Source organism: Bactrocera dorsalis, chromosome 3 (genome assembly GCF_023373825.1).
Source record: "Bactrocera dorsalis isolate Fly_Bdor chromosome 3, ASM2337382v1, whole genome shotgun sequence".
Lineage (NCBI taxonomy): Eukaryota > Metazoa > Arthropoda > Insecta > Diptera > Tephritidae > Bactrocera > Bactrocera dorsalis.
The window spans coordinates 75874163-75890879 of record NC_064305.1 but is presented as its reverse complement, the minus strand read 5'-3'; the positions used below and the strand labels follow the sequence as shown (position 1 = coordinate 75890879).

Here is a 16717-nt window from a genome sequence, read left to right as displayed (position 1 = left end):
CGGCGTAATTAATCATTTCATCGATAGACAGAAACATGTCATCACAACCAGTCAAAGTTAACCAACGACAAATCCCCGCCCACAATTTAGGCAATCTCATTAAATTGACAGGCAAACACTTGCATATATACATATGTATATATACGAACAACAGTGAGTGAAAATATAGTTACCTAGTGGTACATGAAGGTTGATTAGTCGAAAATGATGTGCGAATGACTTTAAGGCAAGTTCCATACATTGGCTCAATGTGAAACTTTTGCTGCTAGCTCTATAAGAAGAAGGCAAAGTGGGCAAGAAGAACAGCATCTTAATTTCTACGAAGGAGTTCCAAATGTACGAGTGCAATGGCTTATGACGAAACTGAATATCTCCCTTTTTCTTTCCTCTTTCTGGGTGCTGAACTCAACCAGCTTTTGTCAAGTAATGTTAAGTACTACGATGGGATTATAGAACTTGCGACCACATTTTTAGACTTCTGCGTTCTTTGGCTTCTATCTATTGGCTTCATTTTACCATAAGTACCTGTAAGTCGCACGGCTATTCAGAAGTGGAATTCGCGGAGAAATCCGGTTGGAAAACTAAGTGAACTCCCTCTCATCGACGAGTACAGCCGCAGGAATATCAGTTCAAAATGCACAAGAGGCGAATAGCAAACCAGTCTGGTAAAAAGCATCTATTCATGCCACAAACTGTAGTAATCTTATAAATATTTTCTAAAAGTCACGAGAGAAATGTTGAAGCACCGACTTCAGAAAACAGGTAATATTTAGTACCTATTTGTTATATAACAAAGAAAATTTAAATTAGATTTATCAAAGTAAAGAAAATATCTCATCATATTTTATATATATCGGAAAGCAGAATACTCGTATACTGATGCACAGTCACTGATCTGTCCTTGACTTTATCGCAAACCTAACTCTTCTCTTCAGAACCTTAATCTTGCGCATGAACTTCAAATTTAACATAACCTGCCAATCCTCAGTTTTTCGAGATCCAAGTGGTGAGTCGTCCCGACATGATTTACATATTTATTGCAAACAAATCGATAACTAATTCGTCCTAAAAGCGTTCTGGATCAATGACATCATCCTATCTTATCCTAGATTAATAAAAGCTTCCGAAATTTTGGAAGAAATCCTAAACTGAGAGAACAGTTGATTAAGCGATGTATGTATATTGTCGAATTAATTTAGTCAAGACAAATGTTTAAGGTCTTACAGATAGACAGGTTGTCCCAAAATTAACGCAAAATTTTAATTTGCCAACACTACAACTAATCTTCACAGTTGACGAAGTAAAACACTATTCCGACTATAGTTTTTATGAAATTTTCGAATTGATGTCACCAAGCTTTCATTATTTTTGAAATATGATATATGTTATGATAATGAAGACAGGTTTTTTTACAGTGTAACGCTCCATTTTAGCTAAGCCTAAACTGTCAGTTAGTGATTTGTGTTTCTTCAGGGTTCTAAGCACTTTACTTTCACGCTGGTACTGCAAAATATATGATTTTCCCTTCCTTTGACCTTTTAATTTGCATGAAGGGGATAAGAAATAAGAAGTGAAAAGAGAAGAAGACGAAATGTAGAAGGAGAGAATTTCAGGGAAAAGAAAACGAAGAAAAAAGGAAGAATGTCTCTCTTACTGTCACACTCAAGATCAAACTTGATTGGGGCTGCTAAATAGTTAACCGGGGGATTTACTAATATTTGGGTTAATGTTTTGGGTATGCTGACTTGTACCAAAATACCTGAAACTATGAAAAAAATTGTAATAAAAGTTTGTGTTTCGACTGCAGGATCGGTAAATACAATATGTGGCAGAACTGTTTTGGGGCGTCTACTTTATCACTATCAGAGGTATATGAGTGACACAAAGCTTTCAGCGAAGCTTCTGATATTATCGAAAACTTGCCTAATGACGACAACTTTAAAAAAGTTAAAGAAACACTGCTTGAAAATCGTCGTTGTGGCATCAAAAAGAAAGCAGAAGATATCCTATGGACCAAGATTTTGGTTAATGTTTTGGGTATGAAGCGTTTCAATGCCACCAAAAGAGCTGATTGCGTTCAAGCAAGATTGGAACTAACTTTTTGATGAAACACGGCAAGAAAGTCATCACTCAGCCATCGTATGGAGATCAAATTTCCCAGGAAGAAAAATATATTTTCTCGATTCCGTTGATAATCCGAATCCAGTTTGAACTTCAGTGTATAGCTGCTTACGAAAAATTGTATTTTCTTTCAAGTGTTAAGGGAAAGCGAAAAATAAAGTGTAATGCAATTGAAAAGTGGCTCCACATTCAAAAAATTCACTGCAGCTAATGTCTAAAAATCATTAACGACGACTTTTCACCATGTCCTGTAGGTATACAAAAATTTACTGTTGGGCTACGATGGTTCAGTATTTATAATTGTGCGTGTCCATAAACCGTTTGTGCAAATATCCGCTCATTTCATAATTATTGACGTAAATCACGTAATAGATTCCATTACATTTTGATGAGAATTTTTCAGGCCATTAAAAAGTATGTAGTAAGTATATGAATACTTTGGGAAAATTTTGATTTTCGTGTGGCTGTTGTATAGGAAAAATGAGTCAAAATTTGTTGGAAAACAAATTTATCGAAATCTCATTTAGAAAGTAGACAAAAGGCGTATAATGGAAAATTATACCCACGTACGCATATATATGTATGTAAATATATGAATATGAAAATAAAAAATCGTGGTAATAAAATAATTTATTGTTCAATTCGAAGTTTGTGTAATCAATTAAACGAAATTTTGTACACAAAAAATATCGTGCAAACAAAATAATGCAAAAATTATGAAAAGCTTTTGAAATTAGCTGCTACGCTGGTTAGGTCATGACGTCTGAATGGACGAAAACACTCCAGCTCTGAAAGTATTCGACACTGTACACGCAGGGTCAAGCAGAGAAAGACCTCCCCTCCGTTGGAAGGGTAGAGAAGGAGCTGACCACACTTGGTATCTCCGATTGGCGGCAAACAGCGAAAAGGAAAAACGATTGGCATGCTCTTGTAAACTCGGCTATAACCAAGTCGTCGGTGTTGTCACCAATAAAGGAGAAGATTTCCAATAAAAAACTTATGCATCATATACATACATATTTAATGCGATTTGAGAAATTGCACGAGTTATTGAGAAAATATAATTCAAACTGGCTAATAAAATACATGTTCGAGCTATTAAACGACAATAATAGGTTTAAATGGCTTTATTGCGTTAAATATGTGTGTGTTTAACAAAGAAATGCATTTTCTTATGCCAAAATAGGTGCAAGTGTGTGTGTGTTGTGTTAAAATCTTCACACGCTATTTATTTGCGGAGAAGCTAAGCAGTCTTTTATTCACTTGAATTACGGCTCAGGTGCGTCTAAACTGCCACATACAAAGCAAAGTGCTTCTCCACAAAAGAAAATATTTATTTGTGTTTGAATTTATATATGTATGTATGTATGTGTGACTGCATGTATGTATGTAATTGTATATACTTGTAAGTGTGTGTGACCGTGTCAACTTTAAATAAAACATTCTCTGAAATGAAATTGTATAGATTCGTGTGGCAATTACCTTTAATGGCTAGACATAAGCGCATTTTCTATGATTTCATACACAGTAAACAAGTTTGTGTGCGTGTGTGCAGTTGTGCTTATTAAGAATTGCGTTTTTAGAAGAAATTCATTTAAAACTTGACTGCATTTGGATTAAAAACATATTTCTTTTATATGTGATTTTTGGCTGTGTTTGGTCACAAGGTCAATGCACATAATCAAAGGCACATGCGAATTGGCTGGCATTTTAAAAATAATTCCAAAAGCATAATGCTTAATGGGAGACGATGTAATTGCAGAAACATTTTGAAATTCAGTCGGGGATAAATATATGCATATGTAAGCCATCTAAGCACATTTGACACGGCCTGACAAAAAATCCAATGTCAACGCCTAATCCAATTTTCCAAGCACTCGTTATAAGCCTCGGCTGAGATGATTAACGGGTGCTCAGCCTTGTTGACAAGCATATTTTTGCGGTCTCTACACAAAGTCGTTTTAGCAAAAGATTTAGATTTTTGGCTGCATACTCAAAACATGAAGATTGGTTGATGCTTTCCTTAAGGTTTTGGTTAATGCTATTATATCGCTTAATATATTTTTTACTATGTTGGTTAATATATTGGTTAATGTATTTGTTAATATATTGGTTAACATATTGTTCAATATATTGGTACCAATGTATTGGTTAATCTTTTAGGTATAATGAACCTCTACCGTCTCTCTGATACCAATACAACGATTTTCAAGTCTTCTGCAACATTGCAAACAATTTTGTAACCCGAATTTCAAGCAAGCTCATTGCTAAATGGTAAAACTTGCCGGACAATCTTTTCGCTTTCTAAATAAGCAAGTGCCAAACACACAATCCGGTCCGCAATATTGCCTTCGCTTCCAGAGAAGAGTGGGAAAAGGGATGAGGTGGAAGCGAACGCAAGTATAGTCATCTATACAAATAGGACCAAAATAGATAATCAAGTGGTAGGTGATATGTTTTCAGCAAAATTAGATACCAAAATCGCCTACCAGACCACTACAATGCTTTCCAAGCGAATATCAAGCAATTAAAGAAAGTCTGCTTGTTCTGACAAAGAGTATACTCACAACAAGAAACGTATGTATTTATACAGATATCGAGGTAAATCAATAAAGTCTCTGAGTATTACATCAAAGATAGTAAAATAACGCCTTGATCTCTTAGAGGATCTAAGATCCTATCTTACCATACACCTACTATGGATACCAGGATATATTGATAGCAGATGAACTAGCCAGAGCAGGTATCAGCCTACAACTAGACTCCGGAAATAAGAAAATTGATGTGCCTTTTACATAGAAGCTGTCAGGAGGTAGAAAAAAAAGATACTATAAAACTTTCAGGCGAATTCAAAGCTTGGATAGAAAAAGAATCGTAACTATCGGTCGAGGGTTTCTTGACGATGTTTGGGAAGATGAGCAGATAAAACTTGTTGCACTGTTGAACTTCATCAGAAGCACAGGGTGATTCAGAGAGGGCGCAATGAGTGCGAGGTTTTTAGTCCAGGTGGTTTCACAATGATCGTCCTGAAGGCCTAACATACACTCAATAAATATCATGAGCTGTCATTTGATAATCAGAACACGATAAGGCTAACTCGAAGCTCGAACCAATTAACGCAAGCCTTCTTTTTCTTTATCACGGTTATTGTAGCGCGCAGGTCGTTCTTCCTATTCGCTGTTTGCCACCAATTGGAGATTCTATATCTAGCCAGGATTTTCTCCACCTAGTCTTTCCAATGGAGTGTGTCTTTTCTCCTGATTTCCACGGCAGATACTGCGTCGAATACTCTCGGAGCCGGAGTGTTTTCATCAATTCGAACGGCATGACCAAGCCAGCGTAGCCGCTGTCTCTTAATATGCTGAACTATGTCAATGTATTCGGATAACTCGTGTAGCTCACCGATCCATCGAACGCGCTATTCACCGTGACCCTTGCGCAAAGGACCACAAACCTTCCGCAGAAACTTTCTCTCGAAAACTCGTAACGTTGACTCATCAGAAGTTGTCGCGGTCCAGCCCCTGGAGCCAAGCCCATAAGCAGGATGGGGATGACGAGTAACTTATAGAATTTGATCTTTGTCGTCGAGAGATGGCTTTACTTCTCAATTGCCTACTCAGTCCGAAGTAGCACCTCTTGCCAAGAGTTATTCTGCGTTGGATTTCGAGACTGACTTTGTTGTTGATGTTAATGCTGGTTCCAAGAAAGGCGAAATTATCTAAGACTTCGAACGAAAGTGAAGCCATATGCAGAAGTTCTTCAAAGAGTGTGACCGCATTGAAACTCGTTGAATCAATATTTAATTGTCGCTATTGAAGGAAAGGAGTCAATGGAGGTGTAAGTACAACATCAGAGAATGATCGGCGTAACGAGTTGAGTCGATTAATCCATGTCCATCTGTCTGTCAGTATATATGCGAATTAGTCCCTCAGTTTTTGAGATATCGTTCGGAAATCTTGCATCCATCATTTTCTCACCGCTTTCTGAGACACTTATAGTAACTTTCTCTAATTAAAATGAAGCTATAGCTTATCTTTAATTTTTTACATTCATTAATTCAAATTAATTCTGTTTGTAGTCATTATTTGTCGCTTAGAAACGAACAGTTCGCGTGTTGAACTATTCATTTGCGTGTTTGAGAATGGATTCCCGTATCCATTTCAGTCTGCTCTTGACATTCATTCTTAACTACTCTTATCACTCAATGTCCTTGCTCACCTAATCCACTTGAACATTATGTTCGCTTACCGCAAACGCCACTAATGTGCTTCAGCATCCATTTTTTACGACGATTCCTCTTCGCTTCTTTGTCATTACGAACGAGTGCTTTTGTTTAAACAACAAACACTTAATAACATCAAATAAGTAAGGTAGGGGTTATTTCAGGTGCAGTCAAAATGCAAGAACCTATGCCAAATTTGGTGAAGATATTTTTTTCAACTAAAAAGTTCTCTATAAACAACCTTGATTTTCATGGATAAGTATACCATAGTGGTCCGATCTCGAAAAATGAGCAGCTTCTTATGGAGAAAAGGACGTGTGCATAATTTTAGATTGATATCTCAAAAATTGGGAAAATAACTACTCGCTGATATACAGGTGGACGGACTGTCGGCCGTAGCTAAATTGTCTCAGCTCACTGATCATTTACATATTTACATACGTATTTTATGGGTCTGTGGGTGTTACAAACTTCGTGGCAATCTTAATGTATCCTATGCAGGATATAAAAATTAGAACTCCTTGATTCAGGAAAAATTTTCAACAAGAAGGTCGGCAGAAATTCAATCTACCTTTCGAGGTACTAGCAAACGTTGGATGTACCAAACTATTATAATATGTAAAAGATGTTGCACCAGTGTATAAATGAAGCCATTTGCAGTCCTCTTCCATCTCTAATGCATTTTTAAGTGCATCTCAAGTGAACTGGTAATTTATACGCATGCCTCACTTCACGCACACAGATAGGGCTTACATTAAAACGAATTAAGTTTAATGTCTATTCTCAGTAGTGAATACTAAGCAACGGATTCAGTAGTGAAATTTACTGGAAATTAATTAACAGCCTTTGAAAATTTTTAAGTGCGCAGGGATACGGACTAAAACAGGTATTTCTCGATTCTACTTCTTTACCTTTACCGTTTTTTGCCTAAAAACATGTGTGTCAAGTTTCAAAAGGTTATCTCGGTTTTTACTCAAGTTACAGCTTTCACGGACGAACGGGCCGACGGACGGATAGGTAGATAGCCATTCGGATTTCATCCTGATAATTTATATGTATATAACCCTATATCTAAATCTATTAGTTTTAGGTGATACATACAACCAAATCTTGAAAAAGACCCGTGAAAAGAGCTTTTGACAGCACGAAAAGGAGCTGCTTTTATGCCGCTATGTTTGATCTCGGTAAAACTAATATGGCTGTGTAAACTGACTTTGAGCAGAACCAAAAGATCCGTCAGGATCGGGAAAGACTTTTCCGAGCCGTTCGATACCAAACGAGTTTTGAGACAAGGTTAATCCTTATCCTACGGCTTCTTCAACCTGCTGCTGGAGAAAATAATTCGAGCTGCAGAGCAGAGAGGGCACAGCTGCTGGCGTACGCCGATGATATTGATTTCATTGGCCTCAACAATCGCATTGTGAGTTCTGCACCCTCCAGACTGGATAAGGGAGCGAAGCAAATGGATCTAGTAGTTAACGAGGGCAAGACGAAATATATCCTGCCATCATAACTTCGAAGTTTTAGATAATTTCGTCTATCTTGGAACCAGCAACAACAATGTCAGCCTCGAAATCCAACGCAGAATAACTCTTGCCAACAGGTGCTATTAATAAGTAAAGTTCTCTCTCGACGACCAAAACCCAACATCTACAAGTCACTCATTTTTGCTTCCTGCTATATGGACGATGACAACATCTGATGAGTCGAGGTTAGGAGTTTTCGACAAAAAAGGTTCTGCGGAAGGTTTGTAGTCCTTTGCCGATTGGCAACGGCGAATACTTAGACGATGGAACGATGAGCTGAACGAGTTATACAACGACATTGACATAGTTCAACGAATTAAGAGACAGCGGCTATGATGGCTGGGTCATGTCGTCCGTATGGGCGAAAACAATCCAGCTATGAAAGTATTCGTGTACCCCCCAGAGGAAACAGAGATAGAGGAAGACCTTTTGTGCTTTATTTATAATTTCCGGATACTTTTTTGTCACAATTTAAGAAATACAAAGGTGTAACCGTTAGAGCTTCGATGTAATTGTATGATTTGAATATTGGCGAACACTCAAGCACGAAATTTCAGTAAAAATATGTACATACGTATATACATACATATATTATATATATACTATATATGCAGTTTTATTTAACTAAATTTAGAAGAAAATTCAAAACAAATATTAATACAATAGAAGAAAGCACAGCTAATCCTCAATGTGCCGACTTGTTCAAACAATCAATGCTGAAATAACTTCAAATTCTATAGCGTTACCGAAAATCATTTCTCTTCATCAGTAAACAAAATGACTGGCGGAAGCTGATGACCGAACAATGACCAAAAGTGTAAGGCGCAACACGGTTCAGCACACACACATACAAGTTTATTGTAAAATTCGAGTCAGCAACGCATTTGCGGTCTACAACAAAAGGTAAAAACAACGCAGTGATGAGAAGAATATCAGTTTTGGCAAGCCTCGAGACTTGACTTAGGCGCCCATCTTTGGAAATCAGCCATTCATCTAGTGGCGCACCATCTCTCACAACACTGGGAGGGGGTGATGGCTTGCCAGCAGCTTTTTTATGCCATTTCATGTACGCACGTTCAATGGTAAATGGATTAAAAATTGAAATCACGTTTTCCCTTATCATGCCGAGCGTGCATAAAATCATTTGCCATACTCTGCCCTGGACTGTGGCACTATGTGCTTGCCGCAACTGGCAGGTGCAGTTGCTGTTCGTTGGTGATGGAAAAATTTCGTACTTCCCTTTTTCTTCAATCAATTACGTCTCAGCTTTTGGAAGCAGTCCTGCAAGTCAAGTAATCTTTTGTGGTTTTTGGTTTTTTTGTGCAACCTTCATTCACTTGCCTAATGGTTCGGTCAAAAATTTAATGGTGCATGAAAATGTAGGCATGTACATATCTATGTATATACCGTTAGAAGTGTAAATATACTCAAATATGAAAGGACATACATACATACATAAATAATATACCGTTAGAATGTGCAGTGGATGTACGCATAAATAATATAAAATTTAGCTGGAAAAGGTGCTGTCAACAATTTGCCTTTTATATGCGGTCATTAAGGCAATTTCCACCTGTCATTTCTATTTTATTCTGCTGCCATTCTCAGGGGTTAATACATACATACATACGTACATACACAAACTTACATACATACATGTATGTACGAGACTTTCGGACTGCTTTAATTCTGAAAAATGTCGGACCTTCTAAACGAATTAGTTTATTATACAGTTGTTGGCAATTTACCAACATACATACATATGTATGTATGTACATAACTGTATTTTTGTGCATTAGCAGTTTGCATTCATACACTTCAGTGGTTTTGGTTTGGTATGAGCTTTCAGTTTCCGGAAATGGATGTACAAATAAAGCTTGAACTTAATGCCTTGTTTATACTTGCAAATCTCAATGGATTGGAAAAGGAGAACGCAGAGAATGTACAATTCAAGTGCCATCCAACACAACAGATTGCGAATTAAATCAATGATACTTGTCTCGAATATGTATATTATATTTTATGCGCACTATAAAATGTTAAGTAAATCGATTTCGATATGGCAGTCTTTAAAAATAACGTACACAAATTTTTAATAGCTCAAATAGTTTTTGAATTACAAGCTTCTAAAATATAGCCGCTCAGTTCAATTAGCTCCATCAGTTTATCTTTAATATCGTTTTCCCGAAAATGCAATTTTCGAATGTGTATTTTTTTTTAATTGTCTGTTTTAGACTGTCACACTAGGTGTACCCCTTAACGAAACCTTTAGAATCCATAATTACGGAGCGTTTCAGTAATATTGAAAAACGTTTTCTGTTAATAAAGTGTCAAAAGCACATATTTGCATAGATTTCTTTAAGCCATCGTGGTTATCATCAATTTTTTCATTCTCAACATCTTCATCATCATAACAAAGATTCCTCCACGAACATCTCATCTTATAAATAAATTTGTATCCTAGCAAACTACGAACTTCAATTTACTTTAATGAAATATGCGTCTTCTAAGAGTCTAATATCACCCAGCTAATCATAAATACGAATAATGCTGAAAACTCCAGTGTGCCGGTAATTACATACATATATGAATTTCTTTCAAACATTTTCATTTTTCTTTACTGTATGTATTTAAGCATATTCCACGGTAAATAAAATAATTTTACTTGTCTATCGAAGTGATTAAGGTTGACAATAAAATAATTGTTTAACTTTAATTATTAATGGTTATACTCCTTAAGTAACATTGGTTGCAGATTTAAATACATACATAGATACAATACATATGTACGTACATAGGTATAGCACAAAAAATACGTAGCAACGAAAGAACACTATTACGAATACGAAACTGGATATTGTGAATAACTAACTATGTATAACAGCTCGCTATCACAACATACAAGTATACAAACTGAATAGAACCCTGATTTACGAAGTATTGTACAATATCCGGTCAAGGACAGACACCGTTATATGCTGCTACAACAACAGTACCAACAGCTAATAAGACTATATTTTCATAACAAGATAATTTAATTTAATCATGCAGCTATTTTCCCCCATGACCTTAAATAATATTTTGCAAGAATGCAACAGTTTTACATTTACATTATTTAGATTTTAGTATAAAAAACCTTTGGATTGCATGTTAATTCTCCATTTTACTTACTTCAACAAATAACTTCATCAACACTTACATATGTATGTATGTATGTACATAAGTTGAGAAAAACTATTCACTTTTCACACTTGCAATAAGCACATTAAAAACAATAACACTTCCACACAAATATGCTTTTTACAAATTTTATAAAAATTGCGTTTTATTGCTACTTATTTAGTTTTATAAATACTTTTTAAACACTTCACTTTCATTTTAATAATTTTTCGTTGTTTTCAATTCACCTTTCAAAGTTACATTACAGCAGCACCGTTACATATTTGACGTGTTGTGCACATTAAGGCAGAGCGTTCATGCTTGTTGGTGGTTAAACTTGCAAATATTTAAGTGAACATTTATAAATGACAAAATTTGTGCATTTTGTGTTTACTCAACTTACTTTTTATTATTCGTTCATAGACTTTCTGAAAAAAAATTTGTGTATATCTAAAATGGAATAATTAATAGACGACCATACTTGAAACTTATGCACTTTTTTATTGAAAATGTTAAAATATTTAAACATACGGTCCATATAAGCACTTATTATATAAAAATACACACATTTTTATTTTTATAACATATCTATGCACTTAAATCTGCCTTTGTTAATAATTATACAGCATGCATACATATATAAATACCTTACATATGCACATATACGTATGTATTATTTTATGTAGTAAGCTTTTCGGCACACTCTACGTGCATTTGTGACTGTTATAACCTCAACGTAACGTATGTACGTATGTACATACTGCATATTTACGCCTAGTTGAGTTATTTGCACACATGTAAAGTATCTTTACTGAAAGTATGTAAATAGCAAAAAAAAAATTATAATAATTCATACATACTTGCTAGTTAATTTGAAACTTTCAGTAAGTTTCTTTTTTTACTTTTCTTTTACTTATTCTACCTTTAATTTTACGGAAAAGTATTTTTTTCTCAACTTCATGATATACTAGAACTGTGCATCTTTACAACGCGCTACTTAAAAGTAGATTTTTTTTACAAAATTTTTATTCACGATAACCGTTAATGCTAGGATTTGTGTTGCAATAAAATGAATGCTTTCTAAAGAATATTTTTTTTTGTTTTATTTTGAAAATGTAAAATATTTATTTAAAATATTAAAACATAACTGCAATTAAGAGTAAATTTTAAATATTCCAAATATAGTTATAACAAAACTTTATTTGCTTAAAATATAATGGTGTGCTTGCTTAAAATTTTAGTCCCACATTTTGTAATTTGTATTGCAAAATTAACATTGAACTACGTATGCACATACATATGTATTTATGTACGTACAAACGAGTACAAATGAAGTGAAATTGTCAAATGGCTTGAATGAATGGTCAACAATTTGTCATTGGCTAACGCGTTAAACTGATAATTGCTGTTAAGCTACTACTTCTTGAGCACAATATCCGAAAAAGGAATTGGAATTAACTCACGGCAACGTTAATGCAATTAAAGTGATTACAGCTCATTACATTACACTTATCTAATTGAAATAGACAAGACCGCATGTTTTTAATCGGAAAAGCTATCACTCCAGTATGTGGTGGTAAGTGGCGCAACCGATTTGAATAAGTCCTTTCCCACGCTGTAACTTTCAACATCGTGTCGCATTTTCATCGGTCGTTCTTGACCCGGACAACGAATCTCTTTGTGTTTTTCCAAACGCACTTCGGACACAAATTTTCGCTTACACTTCTCACATTGATATAGGACACCCTGTTCGTCGTGATAATCAACTAAGTGACGGCGTAAGTCCGCCTTATTGTTGGCGGTATATTCGCATTTGTGGCATTCAAATGTTGACGGCTCTTCGTTATGTTTTTGCACGTGTTTACGGTAAGCACCCTGTATTTTGAACATTTGTCCACATACTTCACATTTAAGTGGCTCACGATGCAGATGTGCCTTCTTGTGTAGAATTAACGATAGTTTACGCGTAAATACTTGTTCACATTCATCGCATGGGTATTGTGTGGGCTTTTCTTCTTGCTCATCGGACGGCGGTGTACCTTTGATCTTACGTTTTTTCATTTGCGGCTTAGGGTACTCATCTTCACTACTTTCGTACTTAATTATAGTCGGTGATTGTGGTAGTGGGCGCTTTGTTGGTGGCCTACCCATACGTTTCTTCTCTTTGACTTTAGGACCTGGTGTTGCTGCCGCTGATTTGCGTCGACCTCGTCTACCGCCCGCACCGCGTGGAGAACGTTTCTTTTTGGTTGTGGTACCAAAATCAGAATCATCCGAGTCATCCTCAGCAGTTATACCACCATCGTCGGATACTTTAAATTCTACGTCGTCATTGGGTTCTTCATCTGAGGGATCAGAGTCCAGCGTTGCATCTATGACCACATAACCAGCCGGTCGTCGTACTTTGTTCTTGCTGCGTGAAAGTTTCTTTCTCAATTCACGCTCAGTATCTTCACACTGCGTTTTTAACTGTAAAGCGATGTTTACATTATCAAAGCAAGTATTGCATATAAATTGTGGCATAAAATCTTTTGGAGCAATGGACACCGACGGACATATATTCATTAATTTATCGGCAATTGTTTGTTTATTGATGGTTTTGAAAAGGCTGATAAGATCGTCCTTGCTGGTACAGACGCGGCATTGATTTTCATCGACATGGTTTTCCATTTTAGCTGCTTCGCGTGCCGTACTCGTTGGTTGCTCGCCATCGTCCACATACTCTTCTTCTTCTTTTACAGCCAGATTTGGATTTTGCTTAACTACAACATCTTTGCGCTTTTTCGGCAACTGGGTAGGTTTGTGCAAAACCGGCTTTTGATCTACCTCCTTCTCCTCATCCTCGCCTTCTTCCTCCTCTTCTTCATCAGCTTCATCGTCGTCTTCTAGAATGTGTTCAATAACTTCACCATCGTCCTCATCTTCAAGCGCTTCTAAATTATCTTCTTCTTCTACTTCTGCTGGCCTGCGTGGTTTACGGCCGCGCTTATTTGGGCTTATTGACTTGTTGTCAGCTACCATTGGGTCGTGCTGTAAATGGGAGGAGTATTAATATTTTGCATTAAAAATTGTGTATACCATTCACGCGCAACAGTATAACAATGGTAAAGGAATAGAAATATAAGGCAAAATGCGATTGTCAATTATAAAGACAAACATTTGCTTTACAATTGTTGTTTGGTGTATGATTTTGCGAGTAATGTGTGAAAGGTACACAAGGTGCATTCCAAAGTAAACAGGACTTAAAAAAAATGTTTTTTCGGCAATTTTTGGTCTTTAGTCAATTTGTGCGGAACAAACCGTGCACACACCTTTCGTAAGTCCAAATGATGGTTCAAAATGCGATAAATCGATGATTTGGACATGTTTAATTCCATTTCCATGAGTTTCAATGATGCTTTCGGATGATTTTGCATGAATTCACGCACAGCTTCGATGGAATTTTTGGTGATCACAGATTTTGATTGGCCCACATGTCGATCGTCATTTATGCCCTCACGACCACATTGAAAACGTTGATACCACTCGTGCACTCTGCTACGGGATAGGCAATCATCACCATAAACTTCTTTCAACAATTGAAACGTTTCGGTAAAAGTTTTACCAATTTCAAAACAAAATTTAATGTCGGCTCTTTGTTCGAGGCTCATTTTCGCACCGATAACACAAACATACTGACATTTAAAATGCAATAACTTCATGTGCTGAACACATAAACCACGACAGACTACAAGCGACAGCTGTCAAATAGCAAAATACAAAGGTTCTTATGGACACAGTTTTTGAAACAGCTGCACAACTACATAACTGTGTTCATAAGAACGTGTGTATTTTAATATTCGACAGATATCGCTTGTAGTCTGTCGCGTTCGGTGGGTTCAGAGCGTCACTTCCAATCGATGAAATGTCATGAAATTCTCACTGTACCCCACCAGGGGGCGCTAGAATCAAAAAGTACTGTTTACTTTGGAACACCCCTTGTACATTTTTATTTATATTAGGGGGATTCTCTTGCTCTTGCAAAACCCTTGCACGGTGCACGAATTGCAGGATATAGGATTCCTGCATTTTGTGTCACAGTGCAATCTTGCAAGAGCAAAAGAATTCCTCAATTTTTTCGTTTTATTTGTTAATATACTAATTAGAAATACTTTTCAACCTTTACCTCTTCCAAGTACTCGGCAACTCCTTCGTCCGTCTCGTTTGCACCGTTCGTTAACAACACCTCATCGCTGCCGGTATCAATAACACCACCTTCTTCATTCAGTTCACTCATTTTCACCACTTTCTTTTTATTCGTTCTTTGCTTTTAGCCAAACAATTTCACTATTTAAGCCACACTTCTTTATGAACGTTTTTCGTTGTTTGTTTTTATTAGATATTTCTAAATTGTGTTGTTGTATAAAGTGGTTGTTGCCTTAATGTCAAAATTTTGCCGCCAGATGAAAAATTATGTGCATTTTATGTTGCCAGGCATACGCTTGCATACAATCAGTCAAGTTTAATTAACTATTCATGCAATTTGCCAATGTAGTGAATGTATTAATGGTTTGCTTATAGCCACTATTAAACTTTGACAGCACAGTTCACAAAAAAAACGAGTAGATAAGATTTTTATCAAAAATTTCTTTGCAGTATTACTAATTTTTTCTACAGTGCGCTATTCTGCCGCCACTGCAGCACTTAAACAACAACAACGCTGCAATAGTGAAAAAAATTCTATCCACCACAGCGTTCACAATAATGTGGAATTCTTAAAAAATTTAATATATTTGTATACTTTCACACTAGAACTTTACGCACAAAGTATTTTTATGTATTTCTACGTTGAATAACAACCAAAAATATTGCAAAATATTTCCTGCACTTTCTCGTGTCTACACTGAATGCGGTACGGCCATCTTGAAAAATGTACAAGCAAAAATCGAAATAGATTTTTGCATTGCCCCCATTGTGAATGATCAATAATTGCTCGTAAGGCACGTACGTGAGGTGAGTGCGAGTGAACGCGAACGTGTTGTCGGCGCACAAATGTCAGTTCGCAAGCACTTGTAAATGTGCGAAAGAGATGATGAGAGTTGTTTGTTAATTTTACTTTAGCTGATGCTTCGTAAAATGCATCGACAGACAGGGTTGTCGTGTTTCAAGGAATATATAAATGTGAATATGCAGGTTTAGTGGCTTGCTTACATGTATAAAGATTTTTATAAGCATATATTCATATAAATAGATTTTTATGACAGAGAGATGGGATAGAAAAATTATAAAAAAAAAAAATTAAATATAGGCTTTCAAAACCAATTAATGCAAAGGAATAAATGTATATACCTGAATATTATCTAATATAAGAAATAAACTTTTATTTAGCGATTTTTTAATTATAGTTATTGGGTGTCAATATCTACATACATACATATGTATATGTAGTTACACATTTTATTTAGCATATCAGATATGTATTTACTTTCGATACTATCAATTACTGTATACTCGAAAATCACTATTTAAGTATGTTGGAAGAGGACAAGGTTTGGGCTGATTGCACTAACTTTTGAAATTGCTGAAGTATACTCAAGAACATAAATATGTATGTATGTATGTGTTTTCAAGCAACGTTATAAATATACCATATCTTATACATTGAACAATTAACTCGGCTAAGGTTTGTTCCAATAACAAAAATCTTTAC

The 16717-nt window shown here is 35.9% G+C and overlaps 2 protein-coding genes across 6 annotated transcripts in view; both read right to left on the bottom strand.

Moving 5' to 3' along the window:
- Positions 1-16717, bottom strand: part of LOC105229117 (G-protein coupled receptor dmsr-1) — a 283338-nt gene that overhangs the window by 74853 nt on the left and 191768 nt on the right. The window lies entirely within an intron of this gene.
- LOC105229119 (histone-lysine N-methyltransferase MECOM) lies at positions 11507-15971 on the bottom strand. Of its 3 annotated transcripts, none has more exons than XM_011209210.4 (2): positions 15188-15971; positions 11507-14058 (listed from the first exon to the last, which is right to left on the bottom strand). In XM_011209210.4, the coding sequence occupies exons 1-2, from the start codon at positions 15302-15304 to the stop codon at positions 12571-12573; spliced, it is 1605 nt and encodes a 534-aa protein (XP_011207512.2). In that variant the 5' UTR covers positions 15305-15971; the 3' UTR covers positions 11507-12570. The 3 variants fall into 3 exon arrangements, with proteins under 3 accessions (XP_011207512.2, XP_011207513.2, XP_049309407.1); XM_011209211.4 differs by having other exon boundaries at positions 15194-15960; XM_049453450.1 differs by lacking the exon at positions 15188-15971 and adding an exon at positions 14340-14703.

Excerpts from the sequence above, each read along its gene's own strand:
- LOC105229119 (XM_049453450.1), bottom strand. The coding sequence starts at position 14,678 with ATGAGCCTCGAACAAAGAGCCGACATTAAATTTTGTTTTGAAATTGGT. Across the intron at positions 14,059-14,339 it reads ATCATTTGGACTTACGAAAG|CACGACCCAATGGTAGCTGA; the intron begins GTGTGTGCACGG and ends TCCCATTTACAG.